Genomic DNA, 16,602 nt, shown 5'->3' with positions numbered 1-16,602 from the left:
GGGGAGACCAACTAAGAGGCTGCAACACCCAGCCTGGAAAATGTTCAAAGCCTGGATCTAAAATGTTCAAAGGTAGAGTCAAAAGGGACTTGGCAACTACTTGGATGAGGGGGAGAGAGGAATCTCTAAGGTGGCTGGAAAATACTGGGAGCATGGGGATCACCAAGAGAAAACACAAGCAGAAGAGGAGATTCTTAGGGAGGAAGATGATGTGTGGGCTTTGAGGCATGTTGAGGTTAACGGTCAGAGGGACTGCAAGTGTAGATGTTCAGAAGTCCATCAGATAAGAGGATTGGGGCCACACAGATGAATTCGGGGATCATCGACCTACAGGTAGTGTCCTTCCAGAGAACATGAGGAGTGAGGAAGAGTGAGCAAGGAGGGAGCCCTGAGGAATAGTGACATTCCCGGCACCTTCTCTGGAGTCCTTGAAAGTCAAAGAGGACTTTGAGGAGAAGGGTGAGGAATATTAAATGCCACTTGGAGATCCAGCCACCTGAAGGCAATAAGTGGCCAAGGGTAATGCTGACAAATGCCAGGTGCAGAGGAGCCGTAGGACGCGAGGCACTAGCCTGGACTGATCTTTTCAGACTCAGCTGTGAAACGAAGGTGAGAGAGGGCGAAACCCGCAGGAAAACTGCAGTCAAGGGCAAGTTTCCCAAACTGAGAGACTTGACCATGACTTTATGCTGGAGGGGAAGGGAAGAACTGAAGATTGAAGGTGACCGATTAGCAAACTCCCTAAAGTGGAAAATTGGAAGGAGGGACAAAAATATCGATTTGTAACATACCAGCTTTAGAAAAACATAGGAAATCTCCCAAAATATTTATGAAAGCACTTTGGGATTTCCAATGATTAAGGTTACTCTGATAGGAGAGATGATAGAACTAATTTACATGTCAACAGATCCGTTCTCTATGGATGATTCCAAAGGTTATTCTTATGAAAAATTACTTTTAAAAACCTTAATAAGGAAACCTGGCTGCTTCATTTCGTTATGTGATGTGTTTGGCCACCATTTGAGATACAATTATGGATATATGCCCATTAGTTACAGAAACTAGTCCTTTGATTATGTCTATAAATATAACTACAATTAAATTATGTTAATCATTTTATTATGTGGTTCATTCACATAACATTTACGAATGACAGTTTACAAAATACTTCATTACAACACTAGTTTAATTTCCATTAATATCATTGTAGGCTTATAATAAATGCTTCACAAAAATTAGAAAAAATAATTTGGAGGCTTTACTTCAAAAATAGATGTGTTCTTGGAGTTTTTTGTTTAAGAGGAAATTGCTATTTTTAATGTTTTGCTTTTAAGAATAAAAATCAGGCCAGATCCTATTAGGTGAATAAGCTGCCCTATAAGGACAGTTTGTAGAATGGAAGATAAGTTTGTTCCTTCAAGCTGCTAGGTAGTGCCTTGATTTGTGGAACGTTTACTATTCTTTGAGTTTCCATACCCTCTGAGAAGTCCCCACCAACAAAGCATGAATCTTAAGTCCTTGTTTCTTGTCCCTCTCTGGCTCTAGGCTATGAACCTCTACAAAGGCACCCACCCACCCATCTAATTCACCAAACACTGCTTGTACTAGCACAGGTGTGGTCAACATTTGCACAGTGGAAATTGTTTGTGACTGGGATTGACGTGAAAGGAAAGCTAAGACTTCCCAGGAAACTTGATCTAGGAAGAGCTTCACCGCAATTCAGTGAGTGCATGTGATGTGCCAGGCGTTATTCTAAGACACGTCTTGAGCAAATCAAAGATGGCAGAGAGAAAGCCCCTTCCCCAGTGAAGCCTGCCCTCTGGTGGGGAAATCAGACATGTGCGCATCAAACTGAAATAAGGACTGCGACAGGCATGCAACTGAAGTGTCATGAGGATGATGGATTCCCACTTAGGAAGGAGGGGCGTGGCTATCAGAAGACAAAGCTTCAGGTTGGGCTTTCAGTTAGGCCTTGCCAGATGAGGAACATCTTAGTTAAGGAGGCACCAAAGTCCAGCTTTCCCTGCTCTGCTCTCTGCTGTACTCACCAAACTTCCTCTTCTATCACAGAGGCTCCTTTCAGCACTCACCTTGTCAGCCCTGGCAATGTGCAGAAGGGGACAACTGATGTCCCCCTCTGTCATCCACCTGTGAAGTGTGAGCCACTAGTCCACCCCATGTTCTCTTATTCACCGCCAGAAAGTTCCTGGGGTTGTGTAGACTCTCAGCCCCACTGGGTAGACCTGAAAGGATTTACTTTGGTTCATTAGCCAACAAGAAGCATGTTAAAGAGTTATAGCTTCATATTTGCCTGGAAGCCACAAACGCAAGGATTCATTGAATCCTACTGGGTGCTGGGAATACAGCAGCGAACAAAACCAATAGAAATCCCTACCTATCATGAAGCTTGGCTACTGATGGAAAGCAACAGATAATCAAGAGTAATAATGATATATTAGATGGTGATAACTGCTTTGGAGAAAATAAACTAGAGATAGAAAATGCTGAGAGAAAAGCTGCAAATTTCAATAGGCAGCTCAGAGAAGCCTCGATGAGAAGGTGACATTTGAACAAATGTTTGAAGGAGTTGAGACAGTGAGCTCGGTGGATCCCTGGAGGAAGAACATTCCAGGGAGTAGGATCTGCAAATGCCATGTCCCTGAGAGGGGATAATACAGTGTTTTCCAGAAACAGCAAGGAGGCCAGAGTGGCTAAAGCAGGGTGAGCTGGGAGAGGGGAAAGGGATGAGGCGGGGGAGTCTATGTGAGCCTCATTGGATAGAATCTTCTAAGTCATTGTAAAGACTTTGGCTTTCTCTTTGACCTGGGGAGCACTGCAGGATTTTGCACAGAGAAATGAGTGCCATGATCTGACTGACTGGTCACTAAAGATGCCAGGACGAGACCAGTGTGGTGGGTGGAGAGGTAGAAGGGGAGACTAGTGAGGACACCAGCAGAAATATTCCTGCCAGACCTGTTGCTGGTTCGGCAGTAGACAGGTTCTAAAATATTTTGAAAGTAGAGACAACAGATTTGCTAATGGATAGCATGTGGAGTGTGAGAGAAAAAGAGGAGCCCAAGGTGACCCCAAGGTCAGCATTTGCTTACTGTTGCATCAGTTCCGTTGCATGCCTTCTCAGAGTGAAGATGGCACGTCTATCTGACATGAGTCTATGCTTCCAGAAAAAAAGGCAAGGGATAAACATAAGGAAAGTTCAGGTGCACTTTGGCTTTGTAAGCTACCTGCCAGGCCATAAACTACAAAGACAGAGACAGGAAAGGCAGAACTGAAAACACAAAAATAGATTTCAGAACACTATTTTCAAGTTTTCCCTCTGTTTCATTTTTTTTTTCTTTTCTTCTCCTAAACCAAGGTCTGTTCACCAAGGTGTGTGGGGGTGCCCCCCTTTGCATCTAGATACCTCTTTGTCCCGCCTCTTGTGTTGCTAACCCGCAGACTGTTCCATGGCAACCAGGACCTAACCTGACCGCCAACCCAAAGGTTCCTTTGTAATACTGCCTATTACTGCCTATTACAGGCATGGTGGGAAAGATGTGAAGGAATTTCCGGGGGCCGTTTTCATCAGTCAACAGCAGAACAGAGCAAAATTCATTTCCTTTGCATGAACAAGCCCCTTCAAAGGTTATTTTGCTGCGCAGCTTGGGGCTTCTGTTTTACGTCAGAGCGATTGAGTCACAGATTTTGATTTCTGGTTGTTTTTCAGAATTCATCCGTATTTACATTAGACCCTTATGCTTTGATCCTTCCCTTCCACACTTTCCTACCCCTCCTTGGACAAACACTCTCCTGGGCACTTTCAGCTGGTGTTCTTTTCCCAAGCTCAGACCAAAACTAGACTATATCAAAATTGTGCACCAAGTTTTGACACAGGTGCCTCATGATTTCAAATAGCAGTTTGCTATTTTGAGACTTTAAGTATACAAATATCTGTTGCTAGATAAAAATACAACACTTTAAAGGTATACTCTGCAACAGAGTCTACTTTTTAAGGTTGCCTTAAAATGTGTTTTAAAAAATCACTCCTTGGCTCACTTTGAAAAGTATTCAAAATGTCTTGATTCTTTATCTCCAGGCACAAAGCTGCAGTTGTTTCTTAGATCTCGACTTCTGTGTCAACCTCTATGCCAACGTGGAATCCGTGCCTATCATAGTTTATCGAGGCAATCCCTTTACTGCCTACATCTCCTGCACCTGGGACTGCTCAGCATCAATTCTGTTTTGAATACCAATCTTTCTATTTTCAGTAATTTATGGGAAAAACGTCCTGTCATTTACTCCCACAATAACCACCCTATCTGAGTAGCGATTTCTGAACATTTACTGCACATCAAAGGCCATCTAAACACCTGATGTGTATTAACGCATCGAGCCTTCCAACAACTGTATGAGGGGAATCCCCATTTTAAAATTCAGAGCCTGTGACACAGAGGAGTTACAACTCAGGAAATTAAAAATCAGGAAGCTCTTTTGAGCCGACCCAAATCCACTGTGCAGCGGCAGTAGTACCTGGCCTGGGTCTGACCTCACAGGGATGGGAAAAGTTGATCACCATCTTTCCTTTTGAATTGCAGGGGTCTCAAAGTTTAAAACACAGAAGACCAGCTCCGTCACCTTGACCTTCTCAATTTGGGGAAGATCTCAAGTGACCCTTTTCCTAATCAGTTTTGGAATTGACTTTGGAGGACTCGCTGAAACCTGAGACCCAATCCAACAAGGCACCCCAGAGATGCTTAAACTGTGGGGTCAGGATGTGGCTAATTCCCCAATCCTGTGTGTGTGGATGGAGAAACAGGAAGATGTCAGTGGTTCTCCTAAAGCAATTCGGGGCCATGTCACCCTTGCCCCTGAACTTTTTGTTAGTTTTTCTTTTTCCTCTTGGTTACAGACTTCTTCCACTGCCAGGAGCCGTGGTAAGCCCCTTACACACACTTTCTCATTTGAGCCTTGTACGTGACTCATGAGTCAATGCCATTGGAACCCTTATTTAACAGGAAAACTGAAACACAGAAGTATTCAGGAAGTTACCAAAACTCACCCAGCAGAGCACGTGAGAGGCAGGGCTAAAACCCAGATCTACCTGCCTCTGAATCACATCCATTTAACCACAGCACTGTACTGTCCCCAACATATACCCCCTACTTGGTGTTCTGCCCAGTTTGTGGCTGCAGGCTGAACAAGTCATTTTGACATTCATAGGTTCTGTGATGGCTTCTACCCCAGTACCTCATGCTCACTCCTGTCCTACTAGCCTCTTCCTCACAGCTTTTCTCAAATAGTGCCCTGTGGCGATCCCAGGGGTGTCCAGTTGGGCTGGGATGAGCATGCCTTGCTTTGTCAGGCTCTGCCCCACCTCAGGAGAGCATCTGTGTGCTGAATTCTGAAGGGGCGCCTTCACCTGCTTTTCTAGAAACTAAGCTTTAAGAGAAAACCCTTTCAGCCATTGTCAGTACTCAGCATGCAAAATGATAATCAGGTCTTGCTAACTGACAAAAGTTGAATTAAAGAAGTTGAAGACGTGGGTGGAGAAGATAACTCCCCAGCCAGCCTCTGCAGCTTTGCCTGTGGCAGGCCCCTAAGGCTAACCCCCAAGACAGAACAGATAAGGCTGATCCCTCCCACCTTTCTATAGCATAGAAAATTCTCTGTGCTGCTGCTTTGGGAAAGGTGGTGACACACAGCAAGAAAACCTTCGCTGACCTGTTCCAGTGTTTGAGAACCTACGAAATTCTAATTCTAGAATCATTTCCTACCCTACTCTTCCAGCCCTCCTTTAGAGAATTTGGGGAAACCACCCATCACTGTTCAGTATTTCCTGACAGAGGGAGTGGTTGAACCTTTCAATGCTTTTGGGTCCCTTTTATAATCATTTCTCTCGGGTACATATCTAAGCTCTGAAATGGTTCTTATAACCACAAGCAAATATGCAGTTAGCTGGTTTCTATCAAATAGTTTCTCTGCCATGATTCATGACTTTGGGGAATTACTTGGATTGGGTTATTTCAGGTTTTATTTCCTCTCCTGAATGCTTTCTTGCTTTATTATTATTATTTAATACATAATTGTAAAATAGTAATTAGTGATCATCTTTATTTCGTAGAGCTGCTGAATGTTCGAGCTCAAAAAATGATCTAGAGACCACAGAACGATTTTATTAGTAGAAGTATCATTTCCAATAAAGTTTCAGAACCGCCTTTTTCCTCTTTTCAGTATATGATTTGAGGACTTCTTGGAGTTGTTTTCTACAAGAAATACTCCTCTTTAGTCTTCAGGCTATGGAGACCTGAAAACCATGCTTCATTATCTGTCTGGCTAGACCCCAAATAAGACCAGGCAAGCGTCTTCCATCCACGCTGCCTGGGCAACCTCCAGACAATCATAGCCCCCTGCCTACCTCCTCCTTCCTTGAATTACTTCTTTTTCTCTCCTTTTTCCTTTCCTGTTCCTTTTCCTAGTCCCCAGACTTTCTTTCCTTTCCCTTTTTCTTCCCAGAGTTTCCCTTGAAGATTAAGTAGAAACAGCTAAACTCAGAATGCTTTTCAGCATGGTGAACCTAATGCTGACCTTCACAATCCCTAAAGCCATCACCTCATCCTTATTCGTCGTGAAGCCCAAGCCACATACTGACCTACTTTTCTCCATTTAATGTCCTTCCTACTTCCTCTGGAGCACATTCATTGCCTAGACTAAGGTACTTACATCCCAGCAATTGTCTGTGGTAGCAAGTCATCTAGGATTCTGACTAATGGAGCCTGTGAGCAGAAAGGGCTCTGTCCTATGTCACCTTCACCATTAGAAGCAACTGATCTCACTCGTTTACAGCTTCCTCTCTCCCAACCAGTCACCCAAGTCATCACTATGACCCGACCCCATGCTTTCCACCCATGAGGAAGGGAGGGGTGTGGATGCCAACCTGCCGCATCTCATCCTAGGAGAGACTCTCCAAGAGAAACGTTTGGGTCTGGTTTGCTTTGATTTTGGTCTAACTAGAAAAGCAAATGAGATCCCCTGTTAATATGCTGCTAGAGAACCCGACCAGCAGCAGATACCTGAAGGGAAAATTGAAGGAGTTGTGGTGTTTTAGGGGACACATCATATCTGAATCTAGGCAATAAACAGTTTAAAATGAGGTTCCTTTGTACCTTGAATGTTCTGGGGATGGAGGAGGTGGAATATAAGATTAAAGAAGAAAAATGTGCTATGATTTACTAATCTCTACACTTTTGCATGCTTTTTTTTTCTGTGCTTGTTGCATGCACTTACCCATTAATTATGTCAATAATTGAAAGAAATGAAGTGTTGTACTTGTGGTACACCTGTTTAAAATGATTACTTTGAAATGGCATTTTTTTCCAGGACCTTTCCCAAAGCGTTTCATCACCGATGGATATTACCTGTTGTGCTCAATTCATCATTCTTTGCCTTAAATTCCCAAATGGAATCAATTGTCTCCTTGATGCTTTAATTGCAGCTGACTCAGCTAATTTGGAAAGCTTTGATGCATGCTACTGACTTGTTTAGAAGCTGCAATGTTAATTATGATAAATGTTTGAAAACCAAAGTCAAATCAAAGGATCCCTGGGCTTGGCTTTCCATTGTCAAAAGCCAGTTGTGGGATGAGTATTGAATTCCAGAGATATGGCTGTGCCTCCAATGCAGCTCTGTTTCTTTGGATTTGTTTTGGGTCTCAGTAGTAGGGGGAGTTTTAGTGATGATTGGTGCTTTCATTTATTTTGTAAGCAATTAGAAGGGCATGAAGAGGTCCAAGTCTTTTGTCTATGGTCCAGCAGCTTGAGATTCTCAAAGAGAGAATTAAGCTGAAGAATCCACAAATGTAAGAGATGCCCTTCATGCGGGATATAGGGCACTTGGATTGAACAGAGAGGAGTGGTCGCTGCTATCGTGCAGCACAGCGAAGGAAGCCACGTGCCTGCTTTGCCCATGCTTTGCCCTTTTCCACAGACCTCTCTCTCTCTTTATCTCCCTCCTCACCCTGTTTCCTTTCACCACTTTCTCTTGCTTCAGGGAGGTTCAGAGAAAAAGCTTCAATTCTCCACAAGATTGCCAAGAAGAAATGCCAGGTGGATGAGAATGAGAGGCAGAATGGAGCTGCCAATCATGTAGGTGAGTACAGGAAGACTCCACCCGGTGCCTTTCCTGGAATTGGTGGAGGGGAGCAGAGAGCAGGACCCAAGATGGGCACCCCTGACTCAGTGCACACACAGAACCCTGCAGCTCAGCCCTTTCCTAGGTGTCAGGAGGAGTCCCGTTGGGTACAGGGTATGGATAGGCACAGTGTGTCACCTACTGTAGGAGAACTCCAAGAAAAGTCAAGTGATTCTGTGAGGAACCTGAAATAAAACAACTCCTAACCAGACATTTCCCTTGAAGATGGAAATGCATGTATTTACTTTATTATAGGGATTCCGTATGAAAAGGATACACACACACACACACACACACACACACACACACACACCCTTTTCGTTTCATGTTTCACCACAGGTGAGAGAGTACCCCTTCTGAAATTCTTGCCCGGTAACCAAATTGTATACCAATGGCATTGCATACAGCACACCCCCTGAATTACCAGATGGTTCACTTGGTCACTCCTAAACTAAGTGGCAGGGTCCCTGCAAGATGACATAGCCTCCCCTTCCTTAAGAATTCAGCAACACTAGCCCCATTCTCTTCTGGCTGACTTCTTCTGAGCTCCTGTTTGACCAGGTCAGGGCATTCAGGGAATTTATTTTAACTTGGAACATAAAGTTCCTCCTCTCTTGTCAGTAACTATAATATAGCTCTCTAATTCTAAATTCAACTAAATTTAACCTAATCTGGATCTATGCTATAAATGATGCTATTGCCCAAGAAACTAAAATTATCTGCAGACAAAAATTCAACCGTGTTGCACTCAAAATACATGATGCTCCTTAGAAGAATTTCTGCCTCTCCTGCTATCCTAACTTCCAGCTCAGGGAAAACCTTTGACCGAGAAACAGTCAAGATTCTATTGGGTATAAAAAAATAAAAATAAAAACTGGAAGAACATAAGCTAAAATGCTAACAATAGTTACATCTTGGAGTTGGAATTATGAGTTATATATTTTTTCACTGCTTCTTTATGTTTCTGTGAACTTGGGCTAATGTTTTAGAATGAACATACTTTGCTTTTGTATTCTAAAAATGCAAAACCACACCACAGAAGACTAATTGCAAAAGCTAAGTTATACTTGTGATATTTCAGTTCAATTACACAAGCTAGTTTTCAGCCCCGTTTGTTACTTTCCCTCTTGTGGAATGAGGCAGCTGGAATACAAGACTTAGCTGCCCGGAGTCAGTCCCAGTCCTCTTCCTAATGACTAGCTGACCCTCTTATTCTTGGCATTAACCTTGCATGAGGAGGTAGGATGCATAACTCCAAGGATCCTTCCAGTGCTCACTCAGTCTCTGAACGACTTTATAACTAAAGATAATGTGTGTCCAAAACTAATGCTTTTGAAAGTAAGTCCAAGATTTATTTTCACATTTTTCTTTTGTGATAAACCTCAGCCTGCCATATAAAAGTCATTCATAAGCTAAGACATGCATATTTGGTTAGATATTACACCTGGGAGTTTCTTTCGTCTCATCTGTTCATGTCTTTCTTGGACATCTTAACTCCACTTTGGTACCCAGTATCCTGTGTTGTCAAAGTCAACTTTGGTTATTGCAGGCTGATCCTAAAGTTGTATTTCTTCAGCCAACAGACTCCCCTGAACAGAGTTTTTATGTTCCCCTCGGGTAGTTAGTATTTTTTAATTTAAATAACTGAACCAACATGCTAGGATAACCTGGCATAGCCACACACAACAGAACATCACATCTATGTAACTGTCACTGCTAAAAACATGGAAAGATAAAATAAATTTGAGTTTCTATGGCTTTCCATATTTAAATATATTTATGCCTCTGTATTCCACAACTAAATACATAAATTTTAAAGATTTCCCTGTGATTCCCCAGATGTGGCCACTTCAAACTCAACAATTTTTGTGTGACTCCCAAATTATTTTCCACTGATATTTTACCAGGGATAGAAATTTTTTACTTCTTCTGAAGTTGCTAGACAAAAACGTATTTTGCCACTCTGTGAGCAGCCTGGTACTGCAATTTTCCGATACGGATGAGCATTCCAGTACCCTGGCAGCTCTGACACTGAGCCAAACAGCTTCATTGTCTCCTGAAATCTAAGACTTGACCCAGCACAGCCAGAGGACCTCCCTCCCACTGAAGTCATGGCACACCTTGGTGGTCCCTGAACACTGATCACCTGGAAGTGCTCCTCTGAGCCCTAAAAGAACAAAAGAACAAATCTAGTTCAAGGCAGGTACTGTTATGAGGATTAGAATTGTTAATGTTTCTTGCTTGTTTGCTCTGTACCAGGCAGTGTGCTAAGTGCTTGGCATACCCTTTGACCATATTGGTGGTGGTGGTAGTAGTAGTCATCATTGTCGTCATAGTACTATTGTCATTATCACTCCAGTTTTACAGATGAGAAAACTGAATCTCAGAGAAGTAAGTCACTCGCTAAGGGTCACACAGCATAAGTTGTAGAGCCAAAGTATGAAACCAGTCTGATGTCCAGACTGGTTGAGATATCCAGTGTCAAAGAGTCCCATTGCTTCACCATTACCCGCGACTCACTTCTCAACGTCTAGAGGAAAATGCATCTGCACTTGCTGACCCGTGGCTTCACGCTAGCCAAACATTACCTCTCATTCAGGAATGCTACAGACTTTTGTCTCCATTACCTGTTCAGCAACCCCTTGCCTGCAATAGAATGCCTGGGTGTGGAATGTGCTAAGTAGCATTCTCCAGGCATTTTTGAGAAGGCTGGGTTCCCGAGCCTGCCCTCCCCATGGCCACCCAGGCACTGGCAGAGCCAGAGAGAATTAGATCTGGAAGCAGCCATGGAGGTCAACCGTTGAACCCCCTCACTTCATAGATATGTTTCCTGAAATCCAGAGGAAAGAGGGGACCTGTCTAAGGTGACAGCCTGATATAGTAGAGCATAGCCTAGGACCCATGTATCTGTAGGCCCAGTATCTTTTCCAGAATGTACAGAAGAAAAGATCCAGCTGTAAAAAAAAATAATTATACACACACACACACACACACACACACACACACACACACACACACACAGTAACACCTTGGTTTGCAAGCATAATTTGTTCTGGAAATAAACTACTCATATTGCAAGACACTGCTCGTTTACCACGTTAAAATGTATTAGAGGCTGACCGAGTGGCTCAGTTGGTTAAGAGCTCGCTCAAGAGTGTGAGTTCTGAGCAACAGCGATTCTATTCCTGGCCCAAGCTGAGTTGCTGCTGAGCTGCCAACAGGTGGCAGGATGGCTCAGCTAAAAAAAATATAAATATAAATAAATAATGTATTAGAAATGTTTGCTCATCTGCAGAACAGTCGCAAACCAAGTTACTCGCAATCCAAGGTTTTACTGTGTGTGTGTGTGTGTGTGTGTGTGTGTGTGTGTGTATGTATGAGGGGTGTGGTCATAAGTATAAACAATGGTGTGTAGGCTGATTTGGGTTAACAGGTGTCTGTGTTCATGTTCTTGAATGGCTAGTTGGTACATTTGCCGAATCTAGAGAATGCATACCATGGGAGGGGATAAGGCACTCAAGTTAGGACATCAGGCCAGAGTGGGAAATCACAGAGCTATTAAAGAGAGCAGGAGAGCTGCGTATGCTGAAAAGCGTGGGGGGGAAATGGGGCTTTTCACCCCTCAGGGACCACTATCTTCTCCCTTGACCCAACATTTTAGGATGTTCTTTCCAATAGGCTCTTACCCCATTGACTCCATTTGCTTTCTTTGTGTGTGTCTGAATTATGTCACAGAAAAAATCGAGCTCCCAAACAGCACCAGCACAGAAGTTGAAATGACGCCATCCAGTGATACTTCAGAACCTATACAGAATGGAAATCTCTCCCACAGCATTGAAGCTGCAGAAACCCAGGTATGGCTTTTTTCATTGCTTTTCTGGCTGCTGTTTTTTAATACCTTAGCTGAACAGTACAGACCCTACCTGCGTTCTCCTTGGAAGTCCCAGCTCCCAGCAGGGCAGACACAGGCAGAGTGTTACTCATCCTTGTGTGTATTTTCCAGCACCAGCCCAGGGTCCCACATGCATCAAGCTCCTCATTTATGGAATAAACACACATACTCTTCAAACCATTGTTTCTCAAAGTGAGGTTGGAGGACTCGTGCATCAAATCCCCCAGGGATAAAAATGCAGATTCCTGGGCCATATCCCAGACCTGATGAAACAGAATCTCTAGGAAGCAGCACCCAGGAATCAGTATTTTTAATTTGCTTCCCAGGTGATTCTTGATACACAGTCAAGTTTGATAGCTGCTGCATGCTAATCCCTTCTTTGCGTCTTGAAGGTCAGGGTTAAATAACAGAGAAACCACAGCCATCACAGCTCGGTGAGCCCTGTTTGGCTTCCCCAGTCCCTGCAGTTGAAATTAATCAAGACTATCTGGCCCAATCCACCAGTCAATGGTACAACCATGGATAGCTGTTTGACCCAATAGTTATAATACTTAACATTGACACATGCTATATGTCTCAGATTCAGTGCTAGGCACTTTACATATGCTAGCTGTCACCTTTAAACCTCACAGCCAAAGGGATAGTCATATAGTATCTCCGTTTTATAGTTGAGAAAGCTAAAGCTTACCAACATGAAGTTGTTCGTCAGGATTACCTAGCTTGCAGGTAGTAGAGCTGAGGTTTGGTTTCAGAACAGTCTAAACATAGCACTTATACTGTTTCCACCACAGAACTCGGCCTCTACACCACAGTTGCTCAGAAAAGTAGGCAGACAGGAAAAGTAGGTGGTACTTGTTAGATTTCTGGATCTCATCCTGATCAAGTGAATCAGAGCTTTTAAGGCGTAGAACCCCAAACCTGCATTTTAAGCAGGTACCCTAGGTCGGTATTTTTCAAACTTGAATGTGCTTACGCATCTCCGGGGAGATCATATTCAAATTCAAATTCTGATTTGTTGGTGTGGCGTCGGGCCCAGAGTCTGCAGCTCTAAAGAGCTCCCACGTGATTCTGATGCTGCTGAACCAAGGACTACACTGTGAGTAGCACTACCCTAACGTCTAAGACCCAGTTCTCCAGACAGGAGCTTCCCGATGAGCTGAAAAAGTATACCGTGCCCACAAAGAGAGGCCAGACTACAGTGAGTCTACCCCAGGACTCTCCTCTGCACCAGGATATACTCTGCAGCAGAGGGAGTCTGTGCTTCTTAGAAAACGCATGCTAATTGGTGCCTGTTGTCCTTATTCCTGAAGGAAAGTTTCCTCATGTAAAGGAAAGAATGAAAGATGTTGAGCACTTTTTCATATACCTGTTGGCCATTTGTTTGTCTTTTTTGGAAAGCTATCTGTTCTGGTCCTTTGCCCATTTTTTAATGGGGGTTTGTTTCGTTGTTTTTGTTGTTGTTTTTGCTTTTTTTGCTGTTGAGTTGTATGGGTTCCTTACATGTTTTGGATACCAACCCCATATCAGATATCTGGCTTGCAAATATTTTCTCCCATTCCATAGGTTGCCTTTTCATTTTGCTGTTTCCATTGCTGTGCTTTTCACAATGTATACGTATACCAAAGCATCATGTCGTACGCCTTAAATATATAGGATTTTTATTTATCAGTTGCACTTCAGTGAAGCTGGAAAAAATAAATAACTAAAGAAAGGATAAAGAAATGGCTGATCTTTCTGCCCTTGTCGCCTCTGCCTTCTGGACTCTCACCCTCCTGCCCGGAGCCCTGTGGTCCCTTCGCATTAGCTCCGGGGTGAGCTGGCAGAGCGGCTTATGTCCACATGGATAAGCAGCATGTGTCAGCAGGAGGCAGGCCCCAAGGACATCTGGTTGCCCTTGGGGATGGCATGGTCACAGGTGTGTGGAGGGCAGCCTAGTCGCTACGCCTCTCCATCTGGCTGGCAGAGGGACATCTGGGCCCCCCACAAGGGAGCACCTTGCTGCAGGGGAGTGAAAGAGTCCCAAATGATCTCTCTCTGAGGATAGCTGCACCCCAGGTCTCCCACAGGGAAACAGGACACATTTATACACCCCCCTGATACACTGAGAGCTCAAGGGCAAGCAGACCTTCAAGAGCCACCGTACCAGCAGGCTGCAGGATGACCGCATAGTGAATCCCAGGTCAACCAGGGACAGGTTACTTAACCTCACTTTAGTTCCCTCATCTGCAAAGCACAGATGATAATAGTACCTGCTTCATTAGGGTTATTAGGAGAGTTATATAAGATGATGTACATAAAGCACAGAGCAAAGTGCTGCTATTTATATTATTATATGTTCATACTTACCATAAAAACACCATTCAGAGCGTCCCTGCCCTGAAAGAGCTCAGTGTAGGTAAAATGAAAATGAAGTATATGTATATGTATATGTATTGTATATATAAAATGTTTGGGAGTATTCAGAGAATAATAAGTAAATAAATAAGCATTGGTGTTAGGTAAATAATTATGACCCAGTATGACCATGGAGGGCTGTACAAAGTGCTCTGGGGGCTGCCAGAGGAAGAATTTGACCCTGGCAAGAGAAAGTATAAAAGCTTCATAGAAGAGGTAACTTTTGAGCTGGGTGTTGACGGGTGAGCAGGAGTTTGTTTCTCAGAGAAGGAGAAGATGACCGAAATGGCAACAAGTGCAAAGGCATAAAATCTTAGGAGGGAAATCCATGCTTAATGATTGGCAAGAAGACCAGTGGAACTGGAAATTGAAATATAAGGTGAGGAGTGAGGGTCGATCCTCCAGAAAGGTTAATTGGGCTGAAATTCTTCAACTGTTCAATCAGAAAATGTTTAGGGCTCATGTCATATGGGTCAAGCGATGTGCTGGGCACTGGTGATGCCCACACCGTCCAGCAGAGCAGAGAGATGCAGCTACAGACCAAGATATAACAAGAGATGGCCATAGGGACATGGAGAAAATAAAGCAGGATGATGTGATGGGGGATGGTCGGAGAGACCCCTGTAGGCTGGGAGGTGAGGGAAGGCTACGCTAAGGAAGTGATGTTTGAACTGAAGCTGACCCCATGGAGTGAGCCAAGGGAACAGCACCCACAGAGACAGAACTGAGCTTGGCTTGTTTGAGGAACAGGAAAGTCAGTGTGGCTGGAGAGTGGGGAGCAGAGGGAGGGAGGATGGTGGCAATGAGGTCGGACAGGAGGGCCAGGCAGAGCCAGCCCACCTTACAGACTGTGATATGGGACGTTGACTTCCTTCTAGGGCAGCAACAAGCCATTGGAGGTTCCCAGATGTGATCTGCACTTGTAAAAGGTCCTTGGGGCTGCGGTATGGAGATTGGATTTGAGGCAAGAGGTTGAATAGCAGGAGTGGGGCAAAGCGGTCTCTGTAGGAGGTGAGCTGAGGGTGGCCACGACCAGTGCAGTAGAAGTGACATAAGGAGGAGGGCTCTGTAGGCACCGCCAAGCAATCTGAACTTGCCCCTGCTGGGCGAGGGAGCCACAGAGGGTTTAAAGGGATCCGTGGCACGGGCACATTTGTACGGTAGGAATCTGGCTGCTTCAGAATGGTCAAGAAGGGGCCAAAGTGGAGGAAGACTGCATACAGGGCAGCAAGGTAAGAGCCTGTTGGTTCAAGGATCAGCAAACTATGGTCTGTGGCCAAAGCTAGCCTGCAGCCTGCTTCTGTACAACCCATGAGACAAGAATGTTTTTACATCTTAAAAGTTTAAAAAAAAAAAGCAGCATATATGACAGAGACCATATGGATCTCAAAGCCTAAAATATTTACTATCTGGCCCTTTACAGAAAAAGTTTGCCCACCCCTAGTTTTGACCATCTGCATTCTTTCAAAAAAAGAAAGAAAAAGGATGAGGAAGCTCTTCATGTACTGATACGGAATTATCTGCAATAGTGCTGTTAAGTGAAAAAGGCAACATGGCAAATTACATCCAGTATACTATATTTGTGTGTGTGTGTTGGGGGGAGGGGGGGGCGCGGCGGGAAAGAGGGAAATAACATACAAGCATTTGCCTGGGATGCTATTAAGAAACTGGTGATGCTGATTATCTCCAGAACAGGGGCCTGGGTAATGAGGAACTGGCATGGGAGGGAGGCTTTCAATGTGCAGCCTTATGTAGGTTTTGAACTTTGAGCCAGTTAACTGTTTTACGTATTCAAAAAAAAATGCAACAGCAACAAAAATAATAGTGGGTTAAATGAAAACAGAAGCGGTATGCTTCCGTGGTTTAAGAGCAGAGACTTTGGAGACAGACCACATGAATTCAAATCCCAGATCTGCTACTGACCAGCTGTGTGACTTTGGACAAGCTACTTAGCCTCTCTGTTCTCCATTTTCCTTTTCTGTCAAACAGGAATAATAACAGCACCTATTTCATCACGTTATTTTGAGAATAAAATGCTCTTACCAGTTCTTGGCACATAGTAAGCATTGCATAGGTGTTTGCTGTTGTGAGCAGTGCTTAGTAAACCTTTTTTTTAAAAAGGTCTAGCAAGG

General features: G+C 43.9%; 1 protein-coding gene across 1 annotated transcript in view; it reads left to right on the top strand.

Moving 5' to 3' along the window:
• The window catches only part of LOC109377288 (sodium/potassium/calcium exchanger 2), a 93,585-nt gene that overhangs the window by 40,428 nt on the left and 36,555 nt on the right, over positions 1-16,602 (top strand). The window contains exons 4-5 of the mRNA XM_019633614.1: positions 8,044-8,142; positions 11,920-12,038. Coding sequence (XP_019489159.1) covers positions 8,044-8,142; positions 11,920-12,038 — 218 coding nt within the window. The remainder of the gene's footprint in view (positions 1-8,043; positions 8,143-11,919; positions 12,039-16,602) is intronic.

This window comes from Hipposideros armiger, unplaced genomic scaffold (assembly GCF_001890085.2).
Source record: "Hipposideros armiger isolate ML-2016 unplaced genomic scaffold, ASM189008v1 scaffold_1357, whole genome shotgun sequence".
In the NCBI taxonomy this organism is placed as follows: Eukaryota; Metazoa; Chordata; class Mammalia; order Chiroptera; family Hipposideridae; genus Hipposideros; species Hipposideros armiger.
This window is presented reverse-complemented; position numbering and strand designations above follow the sequence as displayed.